The following is a 25,766-nucleotide window of genomic DNA, read 5'->3' on the forward strand; positions in this document are numbered from 1 at the left end:
CGTGTATTGGATATAACATTGACCAGTAGGACTGTGTAGATGGTGTTGTGATAGACAAGTACGTACGCCTATCTGTCCTGTAAAAAAAAGGTGATCGTTGCTCGTGGCTCTTGGCTCTTGGCTCTTAGTTTAGGGTATCCCGTGTACAACGGCGTACATAATACACAATGCGCGCTTTATGATGGCATTTATCATCACTAATACGCCGAGTTAGACACCGAAAAACACCACCTTAGGTTTTTGCGAAAAATACTCGCCATACACATGCACCATACGCGTGTTGTATTTTTTAGGTCAAGTTTGATTACATTGGAATGGGTTGATGTATTGTATGTGAAGTATAAAGATTTCGAGGTAATGATTCGATGAAACGTCGTCAACCCAGATAGCAGGTGGCCTACAAACAACTGACATAGTAACATCGCAGACACAACCAATCGTAAACATTTCAACTAGTGATCGGGGAGAGTGTGGGCGACAGCGGTTTTCCTTCCGCGTTGATATGGTGTGGTTTCAAGACCAGCTCTTCGTTTGTGTTGATGAGGGGTAGTTTATTTCACACATTTTGGACATTTCGGTTGGAAAGTACGTTTTGTCACTAATCGTGACTTGCTTGCTATTGCATCCCCTGCTTCTCAGTCAAAATCCCAAGGAGAAGTAGAATAACTGAATGGAAGACGACAGTTTTTAGTCATAATTGGAAATTCTGAAATCGAATCCATTAACCAAGACTGTGGATATGATAACATTGTGAAGGATAGGGGCTGAAGAGTAATCGCTTTCTGAAACCGAATTCAAAAAGCAAATCTCAAATAACCCACTTTTTCAAAGGCCAGAAATCTGTTGAGAGGTATCAGATCACTAAGCTAGGGAATGACGTAACAACTAGGCCTGTTGTTATCCAGGATATAGTGCCTTTCGCTTCGCAATATATATTTGTTTTGACTAATACTGTACCATAATATTGTCATATTCCTTTCCTTTAAGTCCTCAGAAAGGGTCAGAGAGTCTTAGTCTGGAGAGTTACCAAAATAGATTCGTGAAAAGGATTTTTTGCTGTTGACCATTGGACTTCGACATTTGAAAGTTATTTTTCATCAACACTTTTGGATATCTTGCCTGAGTTGTGTTACTTGATACAAATATCACACCATGGATACGGAAATGAATGATAATTTGGCGGATATGCCTGTCCGGAGTAATCAAAGGAATGACCTGCCAAAAGTACACCAGCGGCAGCGAAAGGACTCAGTGATTAGCTTCTCACCGAGCACCAACTCCCAAACACCCATCCTAAAACCAAGGAGCATCTCTCAGAGTTCTTACGGAGGGAGTTCCATTGACAGTGGCAGTAGCTCTGCCTCCACGGAAGACAAAGTGCAAATTACGAAGTTGAAATTTTACATCAAAGTTGGATTTGGGATTCTCATTCCTTTTGTGATCATCTTATTTATTGCTGTCATATATCTCGTCATAGCCGTCCACACTTATAACGATATTCGCTACCCAGACGGGAAATTGTCTAGCTTTGGCAAACAGACTGATCGTGACGAGAAGGAGCCTCTTTGCATCGAATGTGCGAAGCTGCAATTTACGCTTGCTCCCGAGAACATCATCCTTGATAAGCTGGTGAGAAAAATGGAAGGGGGCAAGCAAATCTGCTGCGCAGGGACTGCCGAGCAGACAGACCTCTTTTTGAAGAGAGTAAGTTATTGTCTAAATATTTTGCGTCCGTTATATCCGTATTATGCTGAGACCTGAACCCAGCTAGTGCTTCTGCAAATTGAAGCCTTGTTTTGAAACTTCCAATTTGAATTTATTAATCACAACCAGCTTTTTTCATACCAAATCCATAACCCCTACATCCGAGTGTTATTTGTTTACGTACGTTGTAACATCTTTTTGTAATGGCTTTCACCTCATTGGCCATAGTTTTCTTCCATATAGTTGCAGAACTTGTTTGTTTTAAAAACCACCGACCCATTTGCAAACCAAAGGAAATATATCTGCAATATTGTCCCAATGATTTTCATTCTCTTCAGTATGTCCAAGTGAAGTTTATTGTCTGATATGGATTTATTCTTTTTGCTATGATTTCCTGATGATAGGAGAATGAGAGATACCGCATGCATGTCATGTTCTTATTGTTTTGTAATTGTCACTATAGGCCTTTGTTCCTCATGATATATATTCAAGGGTGGACTCATGCTCGATCGATGTTTTGATCAATCTGAAGGACTTTATCCCGGTCAGCGTATATCTGTTTGACCAGTGCATATATGTTTGTTATTTTTACTTGACGCGACCTGAATTCAAACTTGTCTCCCAGTGCTGTACGTGAACTTCGCGTAGCCTCGATCAGGCCTGCAACTAGTAGGCTCTGGCTAAGGGGTGTAACAAGTAAAACAAAACGAGCCCTCAGTGACAAAACCAATGCGATCTTGCTATGGGAGCACTCGGAAATAAATATGTTACCAAATCAATTGCAGGCCTAATTGGCAGGAAGTAGGTTGTTCCTCCAACCAATGATTCGTGATTTGTAGGCCAAACAGCAAAAAAGAAAGCCAATGATGCGCAATTAATAGCATTATTGAACAATATCATTTATCTGATAATTGCACAGGCTTTTTATTACCTCTATATTCAGCGATGGCGATGAGCAAATTAGTATTGCAGTGTTATGCACATTTTCATGCACCAATCAAATTGTTTATCGAAGGTCGAAGACACGGTTGCTTGTCAGCACTACAACTAAAAAGTAACTTGGAATTGCTGGTTAACCTATTTTCGTCACCAGCACTAAATAATACTGGGTTTTCTATAGACTTTTTCGCGTGCACATAATGAAACCATTTTCGATGTTCCTCGATCATTTAAGGCTTTTCATAGAGCTGGTTTTACCTTTTACGGTTTGCACAATGACCCCAAAAGGCTTTCTCGAACATTGCGTAATGTCTGTCAGGGTTTGTCGCCCACAACTTTCAGAAAATTTGAAAAACCCAACGAACTTGAGTGCTTTCACTTTTATACAATAAAAATCAACGACCTTATTTTTTTAAAGGGATATCATTCCTCGATTCATGACTAACTTTCTCTTTTCAGTACATCGATGTAAAGTTGAAAGAAGAAAGAGCAAGTGGTAGGTTGGATATTTACAAAAGATTGAATAAGGCCATTCTTGTAATCGTTTCGCCGATTCGACCTTTTGTGCTGAAACCTAGCAAATCTAGGCCGCGATCTTCTTTTCAATTTTTGTGTTGAAAAGTGTCATCTAAATCGACTTGACTTGAGATATCAATGACTTCAAAAGCGTCACGAAATAACCAAAGTCTCAGTCGATCACATTTTGACTCTTCTTCGCTTTGCACGTGGATAAGTTTTTTGGCGATCATAGTATTCTCCTTCCAGCCTGGATGAGCACTTTTGTGAGTCACAATAACTAGGCATTTGAATAAAGGCCATCCTAATCCTTAGGGTTGAGCGCATCTTGAAAACCTCACAACGTTGATCCAATACAAGGTAAAATGTTGGAAAACCCAGCTAGCTGAGGTCTAAGTATCATTGCCAGTCAAGGGGTGTCACGGTGTCAGTGTGTCAGATATCTCAGTTGATTGTTCTCACAGGCTAAAAATAGATGCAGTGTCATTTAGCACAGCCAATAAACATCAAAACTCATCCAAAAATGAGATGTTATCTTTAACCAGGAAGATCGATGATAATTGCGACAATCAATAAAAGAAGTGCTATTATCGCCAGTCAAGAGGTGTCATGGTGTCATTGTGTCAGAAGTTCTCACAGGCTAAACATAGATGCGGTGTCATTTAGCATTGCCAATAAACATCAAAACCTATCCGAAAATATAAAGTTATTTATTTGGAGTTCTTGTCAGTTCTTTTTTAAAAAGAAAGTTTCGTGCTCGTTAACTCCAACTGAATTGAATAGATTTCACAAAGTGCCCCTAGCTGTATCCTCCATTTTAAGAGTTTTACAGTTTGTCTAATTTTGGTGTAAGATACTTACTCAAAATATACCTGCAATGTTCTATGTTTGTTCTAAAGTAATGCCTGATGAAAAAAATGGGTGTCTTCTTTCCCTAGCCATAGAAGAAGTAGCCCAATTTGTGATAGGTCTATATTCTAAAGTCTGCGAAGTGAACTAAATCATACCGCCAGGCCAGGCCAGCCTTGTTCAAAACTTTACAATTGTTCTCTTGCCGACTGTGTGATCAAGGGGTTCGAGCGAAATTTCGTCAGATTTGAAATAAGTTTATTTCCTTTATTTCAAAGAAGGCCTTGACAGATGAAAGCAATTACATTCACAATAACTGTTCAGTTGTAGTCTGACAGAGTGGTTTTCAGTTTATCACGAGACGTCTTCGTCATGTGGGCAATCCGATGATGAAGTGTACCGGTTGATTTTTGTTGGGAAATACCGCAGTTTTGGAAATACTGATTAATTTTGAACATTAAATAATCAACCAAATATCATGCTTAATGAAATAAAGTAGTGATGGACGAGCATAGTGGTCCTTAGTTGATGACGCCAGAAAAAAACCGATGTATTGAAAATAGAAACATCCAATTGACAATATTTGGAGGAGTACGCGATTAGAAAAAAAACAAATGCACTCTCGCTAAGCTCACCCCAAATTAGGCTCTGGGCATGTAATGTAGATCAGCCGTTCTTTCTTCTCAAAACCTTGTTTTCTCGTCTCGTTGCAGGTGGGCTGTGTATGGGCACCTCCGCAGGTCTCTCAGGGCGAGATTTCAGGAGCAGCCGCAGCGCCACCAACCCCAAGGATGGAGTCAGATGTACTAACTCGCAGAATCCTTCCGTTCATTTGATCGGTACTGATGAGATGGGGGATGCAGATTTGAATAACGGTAAGTATCATGCTCAGAAATCTAACGCTCGACATTGACGTCTCCCCTTTGCGAAATTTTTCAAGTTGTGAAAAACAGAAAAATATTGAAAAGATAGATAGGTCTAAAAAACAAAACTGCATCTACTGGCTCGGGATCTCTCGGCCAGTCGGAATTGTTTTCCTATCCCTTTTAGAGTTCTTCTGTCTAAACAAAAAAAAAGTGTGTTGAACCGTTATTTCAGAAAGTGATAGAAAAATAATCAGCCACACGATATCTGTGAACCAAAATGTTGTTAAAAATGATCGTTTTAACATCCAGAAATTGTAACTTTACTCAGCAGCTGAGCAATTTGTTGGCCTACCTTTGTCCGTTCGGTGATCAAAGTCTCACACCTTTGCACCTTTGCACGTGATGAACCCTTTGGCATCCACAGTGCGTAGCAAGAAACTATCCAGACATAGATGTATAATCTTTTCCCTGAATAGCCGCAAGCCAATTATTGATATTTCCTGTATTGACCCAGGAGATCACCGCAGGGTTTCTTCATTCATTCTAGACCTATAGTACTCTACGACCCAAGTCAAATAGTCTGATGCAGGTTTTTCCCTTCATCACATATTTTACACATTTAATAGCCATTTCCTTCCACTATGCTTTCATGACATAGTAAGGTCTCACTTTGAAAGAGACAGGATGCCGTCCGGAAATCAAGGTTCCAATCAAATATTCTACTGGCCCACGCCGAAGAACTGTGTAAACATAGTAGAATGAAAAATAGTGTTTTTACATGAGATAACATTAAATTTGGAATCGTATCAAACGATACGAGTTTGAGTTAACATGTTTATGCCGCTGTGCTCTCCGGTCCCTGGGCAATGCGAGATCGTTTGGTCAACAGCTTTTGTCAAATACACATAATTATTGTCATGATTGTAGATCTACTTTTGAAAATGTAACGAGACACCGTATAATGCGATATAAACCTTGTGTTAGGACCTAAACAATTTTTTACGCGGGCATGTCAACTTTTAATGCCATCACAGTCATGACAGTTGGCACGTGTGCAAGGCCTTTCAAGCTATAGCTTTAGAAGTCGTTCAATGTCTTCTTAGTCCTATACAGCTTTACAATCTTCCAGCTGGAACGTAACATGTATAGGCCTTATCTCAGTTGTACTGAATATAAGAAGGTCGAATGAGTAAGTGTCCCGGGCCTGACTTGATTTCATCATGACATAGTAAAGCAAACAACTTTTTGCAATAAACCTATAGGCCTATATGAAGTAGGTCTATGCACGTTCTGTAATCGGGCATAAAGACGGTTGTACTATGCGTTGACGATCTCTATGACGAAATAAACACTAATATAACGATTTCAATACATATGGATTTATGATGGGATTCGATCCACTAACTTGATAGTGGTTACAGGCTGATCGTACATGTCAAGATCGCCGATGGCTACAGAAGGCGCTTTAGAATTGCTTGGCGACTTGAGGTGAATAACAAAATTGTCTGGCACTCTTGTTATATATACATAACATGTCCTACCTATCCAGGTGCTTTTAGGCAGTGTGCCAAGTCTGCGAAAGCGAAATTTGTTGGTAGAAGGAAAACATGAATGTTTTTTTGGTAATATTGTGTGCTGGTTTAAAAAATAAATCTTCCTGCGTAAAGTTGCACATTACCTGAGAAACGGGGCCTTTAAAGGGCATAATAGTCGCACAGTAAGGGTTAAAATTTGATATCATCGAATGTCAATATGGTCTATTGGACTTCTAGTACTTTAACATTGCAACGTTTCTGGCTCACTTTAATTTGGACACAGGAATGGTCAGGGCATATCAATGCTCACCACCCCTATGAGCTTCATGGTCAGTAACATTATTAATGGTAGATACAAATTCATCCACCGGAACAAATTTTTTCGCAACATTTTCATGACTTGGCCGATGGCCTATTTATTCCGTTTTGGGTAGATGTTTTACCATAACGTACAGTGGGTTTCCTATCCAAGTGAACGCCACATCCTCTTCATTATCCCAGTGTTCGTCGAATTCTACAGCTCAATCAATTTCTAACATCACGTACGACAGGTTTGCTGCGCTAAACTGCGGCAAGAATCATCGACCAGGTCGTTCTCCGCTTGGCAGTCTTGATAGATCTGATACAGTGTGTGGTCGACACAACTGAAATGCCCCCTTGAATTCATGTTCTGCAATCTTATCTTATAGGCCTACGTCTCCAAGCTATTTCACACAACCACAAATTTACTTTGATGATTTCATAGCGTATTTGATGCATTATCTGCCTTCTTGATCAGGTCCCAGCAAAATCACCAAATGGGCTGACAACTCTGATATCGCCTTCCGTAACAGCGTCGGCTTCAATAAGAAGACTGGAACACTGAGTGTCCCCAAGAGTGGCTTCTACTATGTCTATAGCCAGATTCACTTCATCCAAGTAAGTTTTCCATGACCGTGCTGAAAACATATTGACCGGCAGTTTCGCCAAACATATATGAAATATCGCAATGTGATTGGTTCATTTATATTGGCTATATAAACCGCGGCGATGCATGATTATCACTGCTGATTGGGCACGATACCGACAAACGAACAAAATGCAGTGAAATCAAGATTTAAGCAAATCCCAGGAATATTTTTTTGTAATTTTGTTCACCAAAAATAACAAAAGGATACGGGATTAGAGAGTACAAGTACATATCGATAGGTTGCAAACCGTTGCTCTGGAATCGTGCACATGTACTTCGCTTATTGCGGCTTCATTTGTCACTACTCTGAGAGGAATATTGTCATCGTGTATGTTCATCGTTTCATCTAATAGATGCTATCTTAGACATAGCATAATTAATGGAGCAGAGAAGAACTAAGCTGCACTAAGCTCAGAACTAAGTAATTTGGAAGTTCATCATATGCACGAAGTCATAATCTTGATTTTTTTATGCGAGAGTGTGAACAAATAAACAAGCCCTACACACTACAAGTCATCTCTACAAGTCCTGTCTTTATATGCAAGACGTAGGTGTGGTTAACTCAAAGTACTGTCGCTTTTTGCAGATCTTCCCTCGCGTTTCGAGTTACCCGAACCCCGGAGAACACTCGGCACACGACAGAACCCCCAACTCCAACAGCCTAACACACACCATCATGCGGACCCACCTCCGGTATTACCCCGAGGAGATGCTGAAGCGACGACAGTCACAGTGCTGGGTGACCAACAAGCTCTACAGCGAATACACAAGTTATATGGGCGGCATAATGAACTTGCGACAGGGCGATGAGGTATTTGTGGAGGTGTCGAACAAGTCGATGATTTCGAATCAGTCAAAGATGAATTTCTTCGGCTTGTTCTATGTTTCACCGAATGAGAGGCCGTGATTTGTGTCTTGGTCGCATCTCGAGAAGAAATTAGCTAGACTTTTTCCAAGTCTATAATTGGCCATGCCCGAAGAGTTTGAAAATGTCCAAGACGTCAGTATCATCTAAAACGGGAATTACCGGCAGTGGCATGATCGATGATTAATGTCTGTCAAGGTCAGCATCGCATTCTGCCATGTTTGCGGCCATGTGCCATTTTTTGATGATCATGACCCCGATGACACTTGATGTCCCTCTTGTTTGGGTACATACTATTAAATATACTATTGATTACATACTACCTTTCGACTTTGATTGAAATGCAACGAACTAAACAAAAAACATTATTCGGTGCTTCATATTTATCTGTGATAAAATTTCGGCGAACTAAAGAGTGCAATAGAAAGTGCGTGCACACATGAAAATGGAGTTTTAACGTCTTTGATTGTTATTTCACAATTGAACGAACCATGGTGATGTTTTGTCAGGTACTGTAGAACTGGGGATGCTGCTTTTACAGAAAGTTGCATGAAGCAGAGGTTTTCTTTCACTTTCCGCTGATGCTGGTGACGCACCCTGCATACTTCGCCACTGGCACATGATCAAAACAAATGGCCCCGACTGCATGATAACCCTAACAAAATTATTACTTGATGCGGATTGTTTGTAGGTCTGGTGTTTGATCTTCAAGTGCCTGTGACTCGCCCCACGATTTGTAGGATCTTTTTTCATGGGGTTTGCTGTTAAACAATGTCAAATTAAAAATAAAAATATAGGTCCAATTCGAAAATGTAAAACGGCTTAATGCGAGATTGATGGGCTTACTCTGTTGATTACCAAATGTTAATATGGCCATCCGCAACTAAACACTCCAGAATCTGCCAAAACATCCACGGGGGGAGGGGCACGCTGTTGATCATGTTGTTATGCTAGCACTACACTGATTAGGATTCTGCTGCTGGATCTCATTCGACTTTGAATTCTTCTGTGCAAGATCAAGTGGTGTAATCCTCGTCCAGTAGGCCTTCAACATCATGTTTTTGTCCAAGTTTGTTGTTATTAGTAAGTTAGGTGGTCTTTTTGCCAATTAAAGGTAAGAAACCACTATTTTTTCCTTTGCTGGAACCGGTGAAATGTCCTACTTTTTCCTATTTTAATTGAAAAATTCCTAAAAATGTCCTTTTACATTTTTAGGAATTTCTTAGGATTTTTTTCTTTAATTAAAATTGAAGAAACAAATCCGTATTTTCCTCCTTTTTGACTCAGAAGGCCTGCAATAGGCCTGGATGTTTGCAATCGTAAATGTATATATTGATCGAGAGCCATGTCAAGATGTGGTTTATTTGGTATTGTATCTTGTGCGTCAAGTGATATTCCAATGTTTGATCAGTGATTTGATTGTCTTGGGTTTAATGAACCTGTGTTAACATAAATAGATTAACTTCTTAACATTTTATAGTTGAAAGTAGTACATATTTCACTCTTGACAAAACTTCTTTTGGAAGGTGCTTCGCAATGCCACAATCTTTACTAAGATTATGCATTTTTCTAAACCTGTCTTCAATTCTTGAAGTAGAAAAAAGCTAATTACAGAAATGTTTCTTCGTGAGAAGAAAAACTTAAAGAAATATCGTGGTAGGTTATTTCTTACTATGATATTCGCTTTAATCTAATGACTAGATAGATATAAATGTATAATCTACTCTAGATTTATAATGTTCATGTTTTAATTGCTTTGTAGCTCTATCAACTCACCCTGCATGTCGCATATATTATTGTTTCCAAAGAAAATGTAATCTGTCGACCTGCGCTGTCGAAAGTAAGAAGTAAGACAGACATTGAAGTACTTCATTGGAGTTATTTATCGCATTATCTGTAAGTTGATGTACGACACACGACATTCTGAACGTTGTTTGATATCACCTAAGAACACATCATTCTTACAAATGTTTACCTTGATGTGTATATGTTTTGAGAAAATCTCGGCTGAAGAGAAACGACTTAAGATGAGAATCAATATGGCATGTTGGTGACATCACTATCTGTTGCTTCGTTTCTAAACAACTTGCGACCCACCCTGGAAGTTCATATGGAATGTTGTTTTTCCTCTCACTTTTCCGCCCACTTTTCAGCATCATGCAACAATCACCTACATTTGACAGCAAGGTTACTGATACAAGACCATTCTCCATCGACATGATCGACTTGCGATTAACTGGGAAAAAGAAAATCAGAAGAGAAACTTATGCCTGCAATATTTTCGTGTGAGTTCATAATGTACGAAAAAAATGATTACCCAAAATGACTGTCGGTAGACCCGACGGTACAATATTGGCGATTGGGAACAAGAGACTCCTTGTATCAAGAATACACCTGTATTCCCTATTGCCATTTTGATGACACACAGAATCGGGTGATAATCAGGAGGGTACTTAATTTAAATGAGATTAAAATAAGAATCATTTAATTGCGGCCAGTAGAGGTACCACACGATTGTGTTCAGCACTTTAGTAGGGAACGCACAATATATACACTATGGATTTCTATCGATACGGTAAAAGATTTTATTTTCTTAATTGCATGATTTAACCATAATGGCAATCATCTATCATTACATGTCATATAGCATGTACAAATTAGTTTTAGTTGATTTTATAAGGTTTTCATTTCTGCACATATAATATTTTATCATCATGTACATGTTTCTTTGATAAGCTGGTTAGTTGTAAATTGCTGTCGTTACATGTATGTTTAAAACATCAGCGTAACCACAAATTAGAGTGAAATCTATGTAATCGCATTATAATTGCAAATTTAGCTTTCCTTCCACAAGCATATCACTGCCGTAGGGTAACATTCATGTTTAATTAGATAAAAGGGTTTGGACGTCATGATATTTTACATTTTTCTTACATGACCATCGCAAATCTCACTAGGCCTACTCCAATGGACAAACAACGTGTTTGTAGGTCATGTAGTGAAGAAAATATAACCCTTTTTCTCGGGCAACATGGTTTTTTCTGTCCTTGAATGTGATATCACCCTCGGTCTCCGGCCTTCTGGGTTGTATGACACATTTCACATTCCTCGGGCCAGAAAAATCCATATTGCCCTCGACAAAGGGAGTGATAATTAAACAGTACTGCTGATAGAACATTCTTAAACTCATGATGACGGGGAGGAGGTGCGTCCCTCAGTTTTCTAGGATGAACTTTCTAAATCTTTTTTCGACATGAATTTTCCTTTTGCCATTAATTTCCATCTTGAATGGACAATATTTTACATATCAAAATTATATGATCACTTAGTGAATGATGCAGCCGGACAATTGCACAGCATTACATGTTTCTACTGTTTTTGACTGTTGCAGTACATAGACTGAATAATTTATAAAATGATATACGGGTTGAAGTCAAATGAATCAAATGCACTTAATTTTCTTTCCACGCGTGCTTTTCTTTTGCTCCGAGCAATTCTTCACTTTTTGTGTGTACATTTATTGATTCTGTTTTACTGAAATGTTGATTTGCATATTTTGATAAAGGGGTTTTCCGCTCTGATTCGAAAAGGTTTTTTGATATATGCACTGTACATTCGATATTAAAATGGACATCAGTCCGGACCGTTTTCATTGAAGGTAAAAAAAGAACAATTCTAAATGTAAATAATACAAATGTATTTTGTATATACCGGTAAATATACGCATAGAATATATTTAGGATAAATAAAAAATCAATAAAACACCTGCATTGTTAAGATATTTCCTGCGATATTTCCGTGAGTAGCCTAATCTCCATCATCTACCTAATTCATTTTACGACCAACGATACAGACGATATCACAGTACACCAATCGTGTCCAATATATACCCATACTCCGCTTCTCGATATTCTAAGCCCCTGGAGAAAATTGCACCCTTTTGACAAATTGCAGCGGTCGAGATCAAAACGCTTAATCAGTGAATCTCGCGATCAGCGCAGCCTGCTAAATACCCAATAGGGTTGTCTTTGTCTGCAGAAGTAGAAAACCAAAGGTTGCCCCGCCTCCTTCAACCCCCCCTCCCCTCACCACTGCCTCCGCCCACCTACTGGAGCCTCCATACATGTACATGTCAACATCTATATCTATGAACTTAGGCCTACTGGCCTATTTATCTTGTTTATATATAGCATAGTAGGACGGTATTTCGATTTCGAAGTAAAGATATGGGGAATTTCAACCTAAACATTTTCCAATGGGCAATCTCAAGTAGGACACTCATTAACCCATTTACAGTATCGGTTGCAATCAGGCTGCGGGGCTCACTTCCTTCCTCGTTGTGCTGTCTCGTGAAGTGAATTTTCGGTCCAGCTCTACTTATAGTGGAGGGGGTCGTGTAAGTCGCTCCTAGAACAGCACGGGTTGAAATGTACGCTGCGTCACGCTCAAAAATCACTCGGGACTCAATCAGGACTTGAAAACTTTGCAAAAGTCTACTTAACATAAAACTAGTGACTCAATCACGGTCAGAGCCCAATTTTATTCAAAATCATTGGATTTATATACTCAATGGATATAAAGACGGGTTAATAAACTAATTGCTTAACCCATACTGTAGATATTCTGATACTGTGGGGATAGGGCTTGAAGATTTTTTTTAAACTGGCTTCCAACCCAAAACCGACAGAGCCAGAGGACAGAAGATTGTGGCAAGACATTGTTAATATCGCCAAGACACTTGGGCCGACAATACTCCAGGATTGTGCGTATCACTACACAATATAGGTTTGTGTTGTGACTAACCAAGTGAGGTCAAAGTCATTTTTTTGCGTGTCTGCACGAAGGGTTTAAGTTTGGACATTTCAAAAAAGGATAGTTTTTTTGCTGTTGAAATTTCGGACTTCGTCATTTGACATTTATTAAGTCTTTCAAGCCCTCAACACTTTTGGATATCTTGCGTGAGTTTGTGTGATTCCTGATATTAATCCCACTATGGATCTCGAAATTGATGATAGTATGGCGGGTATGCCTGTGCCTGCCGTGCCTGCCGCGCCTGCCGTGCCTGCTCGGAGTTATCCAAGGAATGATCAGCCGAGAAGGTTCCAGCGAAAAGACTCAGTTGTCAGCTTCTCAGCGAGCACAAACTCCCAAACACCCATCCTAAAACAAAGGAGCTACTCTCAGAGTTCCTACGGAGGGAGATCAATGGACAGTGGCAATAGCACGGCCTCAACAGAAGACAAAGTGGAAATCACGAAGTTGAAACTTTATATTAAAATTGGATTGGGGATTCTAATTCCTGTTGTTGTCATCTTGTTTATTGCTGTCATATATCTCTTCATGACCGTCCACACTTCGAAAAATACTCACTACCCAGATAGAGGAGTGCCTAGCTTTGGCAAACAGACTGGTCGTGACGAGAAGGAGCATATTTGCGTCGAGTGTAAAAAGCTGCAATTTGCGCTAGCCTCCGAGAACATCATCCTCAACAAACTGTTACATAAGATGAACGGAGGGAAACAAATGTGTTGCGCAAGGACTGCTGAGCAGACAGACCTATTTATGAAGAGAGTAAGTTATCTCAATATTTGTTGCAAACCCCACGGGAGCTTTTTTTTTAGTAACGCTGAAACGCAACTGGCCCCAGCCAAGTGCTCATCTGTAGAATACAAAATGCGATACTCCTCGCTTTGAAATAGCAAATTGGAATCAATCAATCGCAAATTGACATTACCCCGCCATCATCTAATCTCCAGGCAGAATAAAGCATTCTCATGCAACTTTTCTTGCAGATTCATTTATGAAGCCATGCATGCTTTTCCAAACCATATGACCCTAACGTTTTTAATATGTGTTTTCTGTGATAACTTTTGTTAAGGGACCATTGGCATTATTAAGGGCTATATTACCCAGCTTTTGGCTGCCCAGTCACCTCCTATTCTACATAAGTAGTTTCCATCAACAAATTGCACAAAAAAGGAAGAATTCAAAATCTGACTGAATTATCACGCTTTTCCGATGTCGACTCCGATTTGATCCGAGTTAGCTCTCAACGCGTCGATCCTTTCCATGTGGAACGATGCACTAGTAAGGCGCTTCCTGGATCGGAGCCATGGATCTACCCTGTGACGTCATGCTGCTGATATCGACTTTTCCGATGTCGTGATGATGGCGCTTGATAACCCCACTACTGCGACGACAATGTAATTGACGTTGCGTCGTAATAGCGGGGTGACGTGAACTCGGATCTCGGCGTGAGAAACCCGGGTCTTTCGCGCCAGGACTTGCGCGTTCTGAAAATAACGAATAACGCGTTCTACTATCTAAGAGCTGAAACAAAATTGGGAAAGCAGCATACACATTCAGAAAAATTGTTAACTGATGAACCAGAAGAAGACAAAACGTTCTGCAATAAAAAGCCGCCCATTCATTTAGCTATCACAGCGCACCTCAAGCCCATTTGTGAACAAAAACAAAAACATTATCTCGAAGTGAAGAGGGCCCTATATCGTTGTAATTCGATTTTAAAGTCTGCCATTGTTTCTCCACGTTGTGTAATATTTGACCCATGATAAGATTATGGTATTATTTGGAACCTATGTTCAATTATTGTTCAAAAATAAACTTGAAGGTCAAGATATTTGTGAAGTTCGAGAAATCTGTTGAAGAAAATTCCCATGCTCAATTGTCTGCATGATATCTGATTTTCTAGTGTGTAAACTCTGTAGACGTAGTTGTTAATTTTCAGGAACGTCTTAAAAGAACAAATGTTATATATACGGACAAACCTTTAAAAACACTTTGAGCGAAAGACTAACCATTAGTGTTTCTTCTAGATATAGAGTAGGCGTTCTCATAATTGAATCATACACATCCCCCCCCCCCCCCCCCGTGTGAGTTGGCGTTACTTCGTCAGTTTAACATGTTTAAGGGAACCAGGGACTATATAACTATCATTGGGTCTAATAGATACACCTTTATCGACATACCAAGCATACTTACCTGGCCTTACTAACCATAAATATGGGGCATGTCAAGTGCCAATCACAACAAAAATAAAATCTCACTCATCACATTTTAACTATTTTGACGCAAATCAGTTACTTCAAGCGTTAGTCATTTTCTGCAAAACTGTTTTGGGTAATTAAACTCTTTAGTACTAAAAAGCGCAAAATGCACAAAAATGGGGGGGGGGGGGGGGGGTGGCAAGCTGCCAATTGTATAAACAGATTGAACACCAAGTTCTGGTTGCCACAATGGGTCAGGTCAATTGTCTGAGTAAACGGGTATAGTAAAAGTTATAGTTAACTATTAGTTTACCTGAGCCCAGATAACCCTAGCTCAGGTTTACTAAAGGTTTACTCATAGGGCCGTTTAGACGATTAAAAAAAGGTCCGATGAGATCCGATCGAATCCGAATGCGGTCTAAATTTCCCTAGTGTAAACGCAAACTAATCGGGACTCATGTGGTCCCATCGGGACTCCACGTGGTTTACCCTTAGTTAGTTAACACTTAGTAAACTCATGCTTAACTCTGGGTAAACTCTGAGGAATGCCCACCGATTCCTGGAAACCCATTACCTGGTATTCAGTGCCAAATACATGTGGCTTTCTGCATGCAGTGCATTTAAACAGGCGAACATAGCAAAACCATTCAGAGTTTTACTGTCTTACAGCAGCAACAGCTTGAAACATGGGCACAACAATACGGCTGAATTTGATCTGTTTTACTTTTGCTAAAACATTTGTCCACCAACCAAGTTAACTAATAGTTTACAGCTCAGAGGTAAGGGGAACCTTGTACATTTTCCTGTACTAAGATCACCAGAAAACTCAAAAGCTCAGGCTACCTAAGGGTAAACTATTCCTTTACATTACCAATGTGTAAAAGTTGAGTTAACTTGTAGTTAGCTTCTGGTTAACTTTACTTCTTGTAAAAGTTAACTATACCATTACCATAATTCAAACACTTGACCTCACCCATAGTCTGTTTTGGCTAAATCTAAGAATTTGGTGTCTGGATTCACTACTTCACGTTTCATAGTTCATAAGTATTTGCCATGTTTGCATGGCTCGCCCTCTTCACGCACCTCACTTCCTCACTCCCACTAAGGTTCTGATAAAAAAGCATATTCACCGTATGATAATTGTTTTTATAAGATTATGGTAACTCGGAGCCGCTGTTGTGCAGTGGCTTGGACTCTCGACCAGCGGTCAAGAGGTCCCGGGTTCGATCCCCACTGTAGGCGTGAGACTGTAGGCAGGTCTCCCTGTCTTACTTGCCTCTCTGCACCCAGGTGTATGGGTACCGGTATAAATGGGCACAGATTATAGCGCTGGTTGAGCAGCTCATCTGTGGTCTACTGAAAGGTTTCAGGACAGACCGGGGTTAAACTGAAAGTCGGATGATAACCTATATCGTAATCAGACTATAAACCATATAAATTTAACTTTAACTTTAATTGGTAAAAAGACGACATAAGACTGAAATAATATTGAAAGAAGGCATATTTTGAGAACTTAGAATAAATGAATTTCAGGTATTTCAAATCTGTATCTTACAGGCCCTCATGGGTTATTACCACCAACACAGGACTTGCATAACCTAACTGCGCATTGCAACACGGGATTGTCAAGTTGTCAAATCAATATATTTATAGTCACTGAGCTTGACAGGAAGTAGGTTGCTCGTGCAATCAATTAACTGGTGTTTTCGAAACACACAAAAAGATAATGATGTCCAATTTCGGTTTTTACTGAACAATCATCATAATTGCACATTCCTCGATCGTAGCTATCTTTATCACTATAGTGATGGCGATTAGGCAAATTGTCATGACAGTTTGTTTTTACCTTTTTTTTAGTTTCACTCACCCATTGAATTATTCATCAATGTAATAATATTTGCCATTTTGCAAAGTGCCAAAACTGAACCTAGTCGTTCTGGCAAACCGACCGTCTTTACTCGGAACAGACCGAACCCATCCGCAGATCAATAAACGAGATATATTTACGAAAGACTTCACGGATAATAATCATGGTACCCTTTTCAGTTTTCAATAAAACTAAAAGTTTTTCCACAGAGTGAGAATGTATATAAAGCTTTTAAAGGGGAACCCGGGAGAGGTTTTTGGCAAAGCTCTTGTTTTCCAGTGAAAATCTTTTCAATGCTTTTTGATAAAACCCCTTTTTAAACTCTCATTTTGTTCGATTCCGGATCCGTTGTCTCAGATCAAAGAACTCGTTTAATATCTCTCACGTATCAATATAAGCTTTTGTATATAAGCACAAATTACAGCGATTCCATATAGAGAGCAAGTGAAAACGCTCTCCCCACACAATTTTCAGAAAATCAAGAAAACACTTCGAAATCAGTGGTTTCGAGTCAGTGGTTTCGCGTCCATACTGACCCCACCGTTTACAAACGGTTCATATATAGTTTCTTGATTCACTTGATCGATCTCTCTTTCAGTATTTTGATGTAAAGATCAAAGAAGAAAGAGCAAGCGGTAAGTTGAGTCTTTACTTGGAATCAATACCTGGCATTGGTTTTACCGAATCGCCATTTTGTTGTTAGCACGCCTCGTCCTTAGTAACGAAAGCCGCCATCTTGTTTTCAATTAATTGACAAGTTACTGGAATTGACTCTTATTGGAATTGTCAAGTGGTGTAGGGGGGTGTTGGAAAGCGGTACGAAACAGCGTCTATATCTACTACATTTTAAAAAGAATTTTTTTCTTGTTCAGCGGTTGCTGTGCACTTCGAGGAAATATTACGAAGGGACAATTCCTCTTCCTTTTTCGCTGGGCGTTTGTGCGTGCCACTACGGTTAGGCACCGTATAGCAATGTTAACACCAATTCGTGTAGCATGTCTGGGCAGAAAACGTCGAAAAGTGGAAAACCCAACAGATATTTGCTCTGTCACATTCCATCCAAACCAGGAATATAACATAAATAACGAGCATATGATCAATAGAACATAAAACTGTATAAGTGTCACTGTTAGTGTGTCACAAAGCTCGGTTGATTATCATCATAGGCTAAAAATAGACAAATTACCATTGTCGGAAGAGGCTCAACTTAACCGGGAAGCAGGAAATACAACGTGTTGTATGAATGAACTTCGCAACGATTGGTACATGTAGTTCATCATGAAGTGCAAATCCATCGGTTACGGTTTACAGCCAATTCCAAAGTATGAAAAAACCCGTCTTTTTGTTGTTCGGAGATATAAGGGCCTGAACCCAAATAGAATCAATTAATGCGCCATGGTGGTCCTTCAGCTGAATCATTCTTTGAAACTTGACCCGCCGAAGTTACAATTAGACGAGAGAGGGTATACATTTGTCTCATTCGTCTAATAGTAACTTGAGCGGGTCAAGTACTGGCTACTTGTACATGTAATATACATGTATTTTTCTTCTCATGAATGTTATGCCTGGTGTACAAAAAGTGGATTACTTGCATCTTTCCCCAGCATACGAGTTAGCACGAGTTAGCATGGATAGCAAGTCTAATTTGGATTGCCTTAGGCTTTTTATTCACTATGTTCCTCTCATCCGAAGTAGATATTTGGCCTGAAGTGGGATTTGCAAGACAAGATTTCGAATTACTTTTAAAATTCCTGGATTTTAAATAGGCCCTGGCCCATGCACTTGACTGCAAAAATCCCTACAGGATGCAAGTGATACAGGAAAACATCTTTTCACGAGATTTCATCGTCATAATTATTGGCATACAGTTTACTGATATGGGTTTTTTAGGGGATGGGTGGGTTGGGGTTGTGAAAGGTTTATCATCAACCAAATCTGATCGATAGCATGACGGACGTGACATCATATGATCGTGACCTGATATTGCGGCATTAAAAATAATGTATCTACCAGAACACTCAAGTCAAGTCATCCATATTTTATACATTAACTATAAATCTCATCAACAATATTTACAAAATATCATTTTTAGGGTAGGGAATCACCCCACCAACAAGAAGAATATTCAATAATAACCCAGAAAATGTAACCCTCGAGGAGTTAAAACACTCCCAGCATTATTCTGCTGAAGTCAATTACAACTTTTCGGCGTCTTGCATTTCGTTCACTTATAAATGCAGGTATGAGGCCTACCCCAGATTTGGCTGCTATCATATCAGTCATCCTCTCTCTCTCAAAGCTTGCTTTCTCGTCTCGTTGCAGGTGGGCTGTGTATGGGCACCTCCACGGGATTCTCAGGGCGAGATTTTAGGAACAGCCACAGCGCCTCCTTCCCCAAGGATGGAGTCCGGTGCACTAACTCGAAGAACCCTTCCGTTCATTTAATCGGCACTAATGAGCTGAAGGATGATGATTTGAGCGCAGGTAAGTGTTCGTGCTCAAAAATCGAATGCTGGGCACTGAGCTCTCCTGATCATCTCAGAAATTCTTCAAATTACAATTTTTGGGGGAAATGTTGAATGGATGGGTCATAATTGATCTAAAGAACAACCGATAGACTATGGCATCTATATATACTTGTTTATGATGGACCAGTTGGAGGTGATCGTTTTCCTTTTAGAATTCTTCGAATAAAACAAAAAAGGTGTTAAAACACACAGTCTAGTCAGAGTTTAAATTATTATTTGAATAAAGCTTACCGGGAGGAACATTATCAGGGCAGGGGGTCTAATAGGCCATGATGCTGGTCAGTACCCTGGGCATGGCGAGATCGTTGGTCAGTAGCTTTGGTAAAAAATAGGCTACATTTATTTCAGGCAGCCTGTACGGTCTTGAAAGAGAGCTAAAATTCACGGGTATTTCAGTTTGAGTCCGCCAAAGTTGGATCGTGATCTAACCTATGTTGGCCATACGAGCTGAAAAATCGCTGAATGTCTTTTTATATCTATCTTCAAGTTGGAACGTATCCAAAAAAAATCGTTTGACATGCATAGGCCTAGATCCGGTAACCTGGACAAACAATGCCTCATAAACCAATTTCAAGAAGTCATGCACTATGTATTCGCACAAAAACAAAGGAGAGTCTCCCGGGAGTCAATGTTATTCATAGCTAATAATCATGATAATACAACTACATGTGGTTAGGCAACGAAACATTGGACAACTGGGACATAAATGCGACCTTATTCTGTGAGGAACCTCTCTATGACGGACGATCGACGCATTTTACTTTAATAGATTATGGATTCGAGTAAAAAGTTAAACCATATGAAATTAGCTTGGTGGGGTCTCGTTGTTCCTTGAACAAATCAGCCTTTTCCTTTGAAAAGTCTGAGTCTCCAAGTGAAGGTTTAGGCCCATTTGCAACAGGCCTACAGACCAACTGATCAACTGATATCACTGGACAATAAGCAGGCCATTGGATATTCATTTTGCGCATCACAGACATCTGTTGGATCGAACCAAACATTAGTGAGGTTTCGCAACCACCCGTTTAGGCCCTACGACGACGTTTATCTATTGTGTGAGTTTACCTGAACAATAGATAAACGTCGTCGCAGGCCTAACCGGGCGGTTGCGAAACCTCCCTAATATTTCCAATTGTACTAGCATTTGCGATCCCAAAAACACGGGTCGGTTCAAAACCTGGCACTTGCACTCTAGCACTGGCACTGGCACTGACACTGGCCCCAGGGTGATTTCTGGTCTGCAGACTAGATTTTGCTAACACATCGTCATACGATTATCGGATGACCATGATCATATATTTTCGGACATAAAAACACGTTGATATTAGGCATAAATCTGAATCATAGGGATCGTAATCCATGCCTGATCACAGTAGGCCTAGTTCTGACACAAATATTTACCGTTTGTCCTCTTCCAGTTGAAACAGCATGATCTCCAGAGCTAGAGATCCATGCACACTCCTTTGTAAAATGTCTGGCTATATGCACATGGCATAAAGGATTGTATGCAGCCGGCAGCCACTTTTGCACAGGGGGGCTTGAGAAAGGAATTTGGTTAAGTTTTTAAAAACCAATGCCTTTTACGGACACAATAAGCTGCAATCCTCATCAGTTTTCACCAATTGCATTTTATGGGACGTAAAACCTATATTTTGTTGTAGTTTCTTGCAAAAACGCTGCCAGTGCAAGTGCCAGCGCCAGTTCCAGTGCCAGAGTGCCAGTGCCAGGTTTTTGAAACGACCCCAAAAACACCCAGGGGCGTTATCATATTACCAAGAAAATGTTATCTTTTCGTAATATGCAGGGCAAGTGGTCTAATGCTACATGTATAATTGAACCATTTTATCTGTTCCTCCGATCCAAGTGACACCATGTGAAAGGTCATGCAGTGTCAGGCCCAGTCTTTTTATAATGTCGTATATAATGCATTTATTCGTTTTGTTCAGACCCCGATATCGTCACCAAATGGGCTGACAACTCTGACATCGCCTTCCGTAACAGCGTCAGCTTCAATAGGAAGACCGGAGTATTGACTGTACCCAAGAATGGCTTCTATTACGTCTACAGCCAGATTCACTTCATCCAAGTAAGTACAGAAGTGATATTGACAGGTAACCTTTTCAAATATTATCGCAATGTGTGGTTGGTTCATTTCTTTTGACTACCCCGAGGTGATGGATTTCGCTCTTCTGATTGAAAAATATACCGTCACTGGCCATGTAGAATCAGCGGAAAGAGCGGAAAGAGCGGAAAGAGCGGAATGAGCGGATTCTGGGCTTCAATCAACTGGAAAAGCCAGTATTTGTTGCGATGGTCGTCGCAATGCCTGAACTCTGAAGACGGAAGGAGGTACGGTAACACAGCGCTACGCACGGCTACCGACTGAACTAAACTGTCCCTACAGACCAGCTTCCATACCCTCATTGCGAGTCATGGCTTAACGACTGTAAAAAGCGATTTTCAAATAATCTTTGTCGTATCGAACAAATCAAAACTTAATGAATTCATTAAGTTCCATTTTGTATGAAATTATATCATATTTTGTACAGAATCCGCTCATTCCGCTAATTCTACATAGCCACCGTCCCTCGGCCGAAAGACCTTTAGATCAAGATTTCGGAAATCGTTCATGGATCTATTCACGTCATTTTTTTGCGACGGAATGTTGTCATATTATTATGCCATATTATGCAGAGCCTACTAATGGAGCAGAAAATGACTAAGCTGCCTGTAATTTAGACTTACATCAATGTACGAAGTCATATGCTTTGATATCAAGAGTAAGCACCAACAAATCTTTCAAACATTTTATTTTGAATATGCAGATACGTTCGTCCATGGTTATTTAATTCACAGCACTGTCACGTTTTGCAGATTTTCCCCCGCGTTTCGAAGTACCCGAACTCCGAACATCGGTCGGCATACGATAAAACGCCCAGCGTCAACAGCCTAACACACACGATCAAGCGAACTCACCACAACTATTACCCCGAGGAGATGCTGAAGCGACGACAGTCACAGTGCTGGGTGACCAACAAGCTCTACAGCGAATACACAAGTTATATGGGCGGCATAATGAGCTTGCGACAGGGCGATGAGATATATGTGGAGGTGTCGAACAAGTCGATGATTTCGAGTCAGTCTAAGATGAACTTCTTTGGCTTGTTCTACGTTGCACCAAATGATGGAATGTTTGGAAAGGTCTAATACACCAGTACCACGACTGACCGACAGTTCATTATGGGCATGATGATCAACCGTGCACACTAGTACTGTTGATCCAATCATGTGCGGACGTTGCTTGGTCGCAACAAAATTATATAGGATAACATTTGATTTAACGACCAGCTTGTTTTGTGTTATTGATGCCCCCGTGTACGTGTCTGCTTGGAAATTGGGTACATACGATTATCATTTTTACATTCGACCTTGGATTAAATCCAATGAACTATTCAGCGACAAGACATTCGGTGCTTCACATTTATGTATGATATGTGCAATAGGAAGTGCTTGCATGCATAGAAATGGGGATTTTAAATCTTGGATTGTATGAACAAATAAACTATGTTGATGTTTTGTCAAATATTGTAGAAATCGAGATGCTGCTGATTAACAGAAGGTAACATGACGCAGATGTTTTCGTTCACCTACATTTCACATAGATAATAACATATAATTGGTGACCCGTCACAGCAAAACCAGGCGCATGTCGCTCTGAGCTTGGCAGGTTGAGAAGGACTGTTGATTCATTTCTCCATGTCGGCCTTTTGTGAAATATGAGCACATCAATGTCTTCCATTATCTCCTTGTATCATTTGGGCAAATCTTCTGTGTGACATGTACCTGGTTTTGCTGTGACGGGTCACATATATAAGACCATTTTCAATCGACACGATTGACTTTGGAGGATACGGGGAAAGGCAAGTAAATGGAGTACTATTTTCGTTTGAGTTCAAATTATACTGAGAATGATTACCTGAATGCTTTGAATGTTGGTGTGCTGGCACATTAATACAATTGTACAATGGGCAGTAGGAGCAGTTAGCTGATAATGCGCCTACATTAAGGTTGTTGGTATGCTGATGTATTCATCAAGAAATATTCCCTTATTTCATTTTAATGACACGCAAAGTTACATGATAACATGGAGTGCACCACATTTAAATGAGATTAGAAGAACAATTATTTAATAAATTCAATCAGTTATCGTAGAAATTTTAATTCATTTTAGCAAAGGCATGCATGATTAAACCATTGCAATCATCTCTCACTAAAGCAAGTATATACATTAGTTTCAGTTTAAATTTCATGATATGTTATACGTAAAGCAGCATGCTATGCCACTGTCAAGTAAATACTAGTTTACAGTAAATGGCCGTGATCACTCAGCGATGCACTGTACGTACAGATGCTTCATCTTTAATAGCCAAAATGTGTCGGTTTGAAAGTTACAATACTATTAATGCTTTTTACAGAATGTCCACCACAACATGTAAAGACTTATAGTCTGAAAATACTTTTGTCTTCCGATTGATGGACAGTGTTGCACCTTGGAGGAATTATATTTAGCGATATTTACTTAATTCAGGAGTTTTTCAGTCAAAATCTGGGGAAATGCAGTACCAAGACGATGTTATCAAAGTACATTTTCAAAAAGTTGAAAATTTACTCGTGACTTACGCTGAGGTTGAACTCAATATAAAATGTGAGCAGTCTAGATAAATCCTTTACGCATTTAAGTGAAATTCCTTGCTATGTAAATTCCTTGCACTGCGTCACCTATAATGAGATTTGGGTTTGAAAAAGAAAAAATGGACAGAAGGATACCTGAATTCGCGACACATCATTTATCGTCCTATTATTAGCAAAATTGACCATAACATCCTAACTTAATTCTGAATTATTCAAGAAATGAATAGCCCTTTAATCAGCAACACATCAGTTATCGCTGTATTAGCTAGAACTGGTCATCTCAGGTATCTAAGGCTGAACTTCATTGTTGATCTACAAATCAGTCGAATTTATAAGATGTGTCTGCAATAAAATTGCACTTTTTTGTCTTTCCACAAGCTATGTCACTGCCGTAGGGTAACATGTTAATATTTGATAGATTTTCTTAGGATACAGTTTCAAAATCAGTTTTCTTTTTAATGAATTATCCTGCATTGATTTCCATACGTCGAATAGAACATATATTTATAATAAAGTAACGTTGTGAATAAGTGATGCAACCAGGCAATCACATCATTTTGTAACCCTACCGTTACAACATCTACATTTCATAATTATATGATGAGACGTGCAGACCAATTGCTGAGGTGTTCTTTTTCTCAACCATTGTTGGTTTTAGGTGTTTACTTTTCCTACTTTTATCGGTATTTGGGTTCAAGTTTGCTGGGGGGGGGGGGGGGTATAGGGTTTTCGCTCTGCCTCAAATGTTTGTGACAGCAAACCTTCTTATACCACTCGATAAAAATTGAAGAAAAATCCAAGTACATCTGTGCAGTTCCTGTCTGTTTACATCAAATGATTAACATGATTAACACGATTAACAATTGTAACACAATTGTAAATAAAATGTACAGTACTTTTCTCAAAATAAACAAAAGATAATGCATTTACTGCGGTGTTTATTAGCTGTTTCTTACCTGCACTGTAACAGAGAATGATGTTTCAAATAATACATAGTATGATATGCTGAATTTTGGAAAAACTAAATGGTGATGATCTGACGCCAGGTGAACACGAACGCGTGCTTTATGTGCAAGACATGTATAAGAACTGTCAGGAACTGGTGATGTTTTGATGGTATTAACGGGCAATCAACAATTGATTAACAAAATTCAAAACCGAAATCCGATCTTTCCTTTAGAAGGCCAGGAGCACATTGAAAACGGTCAGAGAATTAAAATAGCATGCCATTGAAATATTCATACTAGAACTTAATTTGCTCCAGACCAGTTTTGATGTACCTAGACTGCACACACTCATGGCCATGTAGAATTAGCGGAATGAGCAGAATAAGCGGAATGAGCTGATTCTGGGCTTCAATCACCTGGAAAAACCAATATTTGTCGAGATGATCGTCGCCATGCCTGAACTCTGAAGACGAAAGGAGGTACGGTAATACAGCGCTGCGCA

The 25,766-nt window shown here is 39.7% G+C and overlaps 2 protein-coding genes and 1 long non-coding RNA gene across 4 annotated transcripts in view; 2 read left to right on the top strand and 1 right to left on the bottom strand.

The window, feature by feature from the left end:
- The window catches only part of LOC135494805 (uncharacterized), a 43,973-nt gene that overhangs the window by 10,520 nt on the left and 7,687 nt on the right, over positions 1-25,766 (bottom strand). The gene's annotated exons all lie outside the window — the stretch shown is intronic.
- Positions 431-11,987, top strand: LOC135494511 (uncharacterized). 2 transcript variants are annotated; one of them, XM_064782555.1, is made up of 6 exons: positions 431-585; positions 988-1,704; positions 3,103-3,139; positions 4,722-4,883; positions 7,188-7,327; positions 7,945-11,987. In XM_064782555.1, the coding sequence occupies exons 2-6, from the start codon at positions 1,153-1,155 to the stop codon at positions 8,263-8,265; spliced, it is 1,212 nt and encodes a 403-aa protein (XP_064638625.1). In that variant the 5' UTR covers positions 431-585; positions 988-1,152; the 3' UTR covers positions 8,266-11,987. The 2 variants fall into 2 exon arrangements, with proteins under 2 accessions (XP_064638625.1, XP_064638624.1); XM_064782554.1 differs by having other exon boundaries at positions 431-1,704.
- On the top strand, positions 12,545-25,020 carry LOC135494948 (uncharacterized). Its single transcript, XM_064783320.1, has 5 exons — positions 12,545-13,794; positions 17,696-17,732; positions 19,420-19,581; positions 21,572-21,711; positions 22,500-25,020. Exons 1-5 carry the CDS (start codon positions 13,216-13,218, stop codon positions 22,830-22,832), a joined length of 1,251 nt encoding a protein of 416 aa, XP_064639390.1. The 5' UTR covers positions 12,545-13,215; the 3' UTR covers positions 22,833-25,020.

This window comes from Lineus longissimus, chromosome 10 (genome assembly GCF_910592395.1).
Source record: "Lineus longissimus chromosome 10, tnLinLong1.2, whole genome shotgun sequence".
Taxonomy (NCBI): Eukaryota; Metazoa; Nemertea; class Pilidiophora; order Heteronemertea; family Lineidae; genus Lineus; species Lineus longissimus.

Bases quoted from the DNA above. Each gene is read 5' to 3' on its own strand.
- LOC135494948 (XM_064783320.1), top strand. From the start codon at position 13,216: ATGGATCTCGAAATTGATGATAGTATGGCGGGTATGCCTGTGCCTGCC. The intron at 17,733-19,419 runs GTAAGTTGAGTC...GTCTCGTTGCAG, and splicing joins CAAAGAAGAAAGAGCAAGCG to GTGGGCTGTGTATGGGCACC. The intron at 19,582-21,571 runs GTAAGTGTTCGT...CGTTTTGTTCAG, and splicing joins GGATGATGATTTGAGCGCAG to ACCCCGATATCGTCACCAAA.
- LOC135494511 (XM_064782554.1), top strand. From the start codon at position 1,153: ATGGATACGGAAATGAATGATAATTTGGCGGATATGCCTGTCCGGAGT. The intron at 4,884-7,187 runs GTAAGTATCATG...CTTCTTGATCAG, and splicing joins GGATGCAGATTTGAATAACG to GTCCCAGCAAAATCACCAAA. The intron at 7,328-7,944 runs GTAAGTTTTCCA...CGCTTTTTGCAG, and splicing joins GCCAGATTCACTTCATCCAA to ATCTTCCCTCGCGTTTCGAG.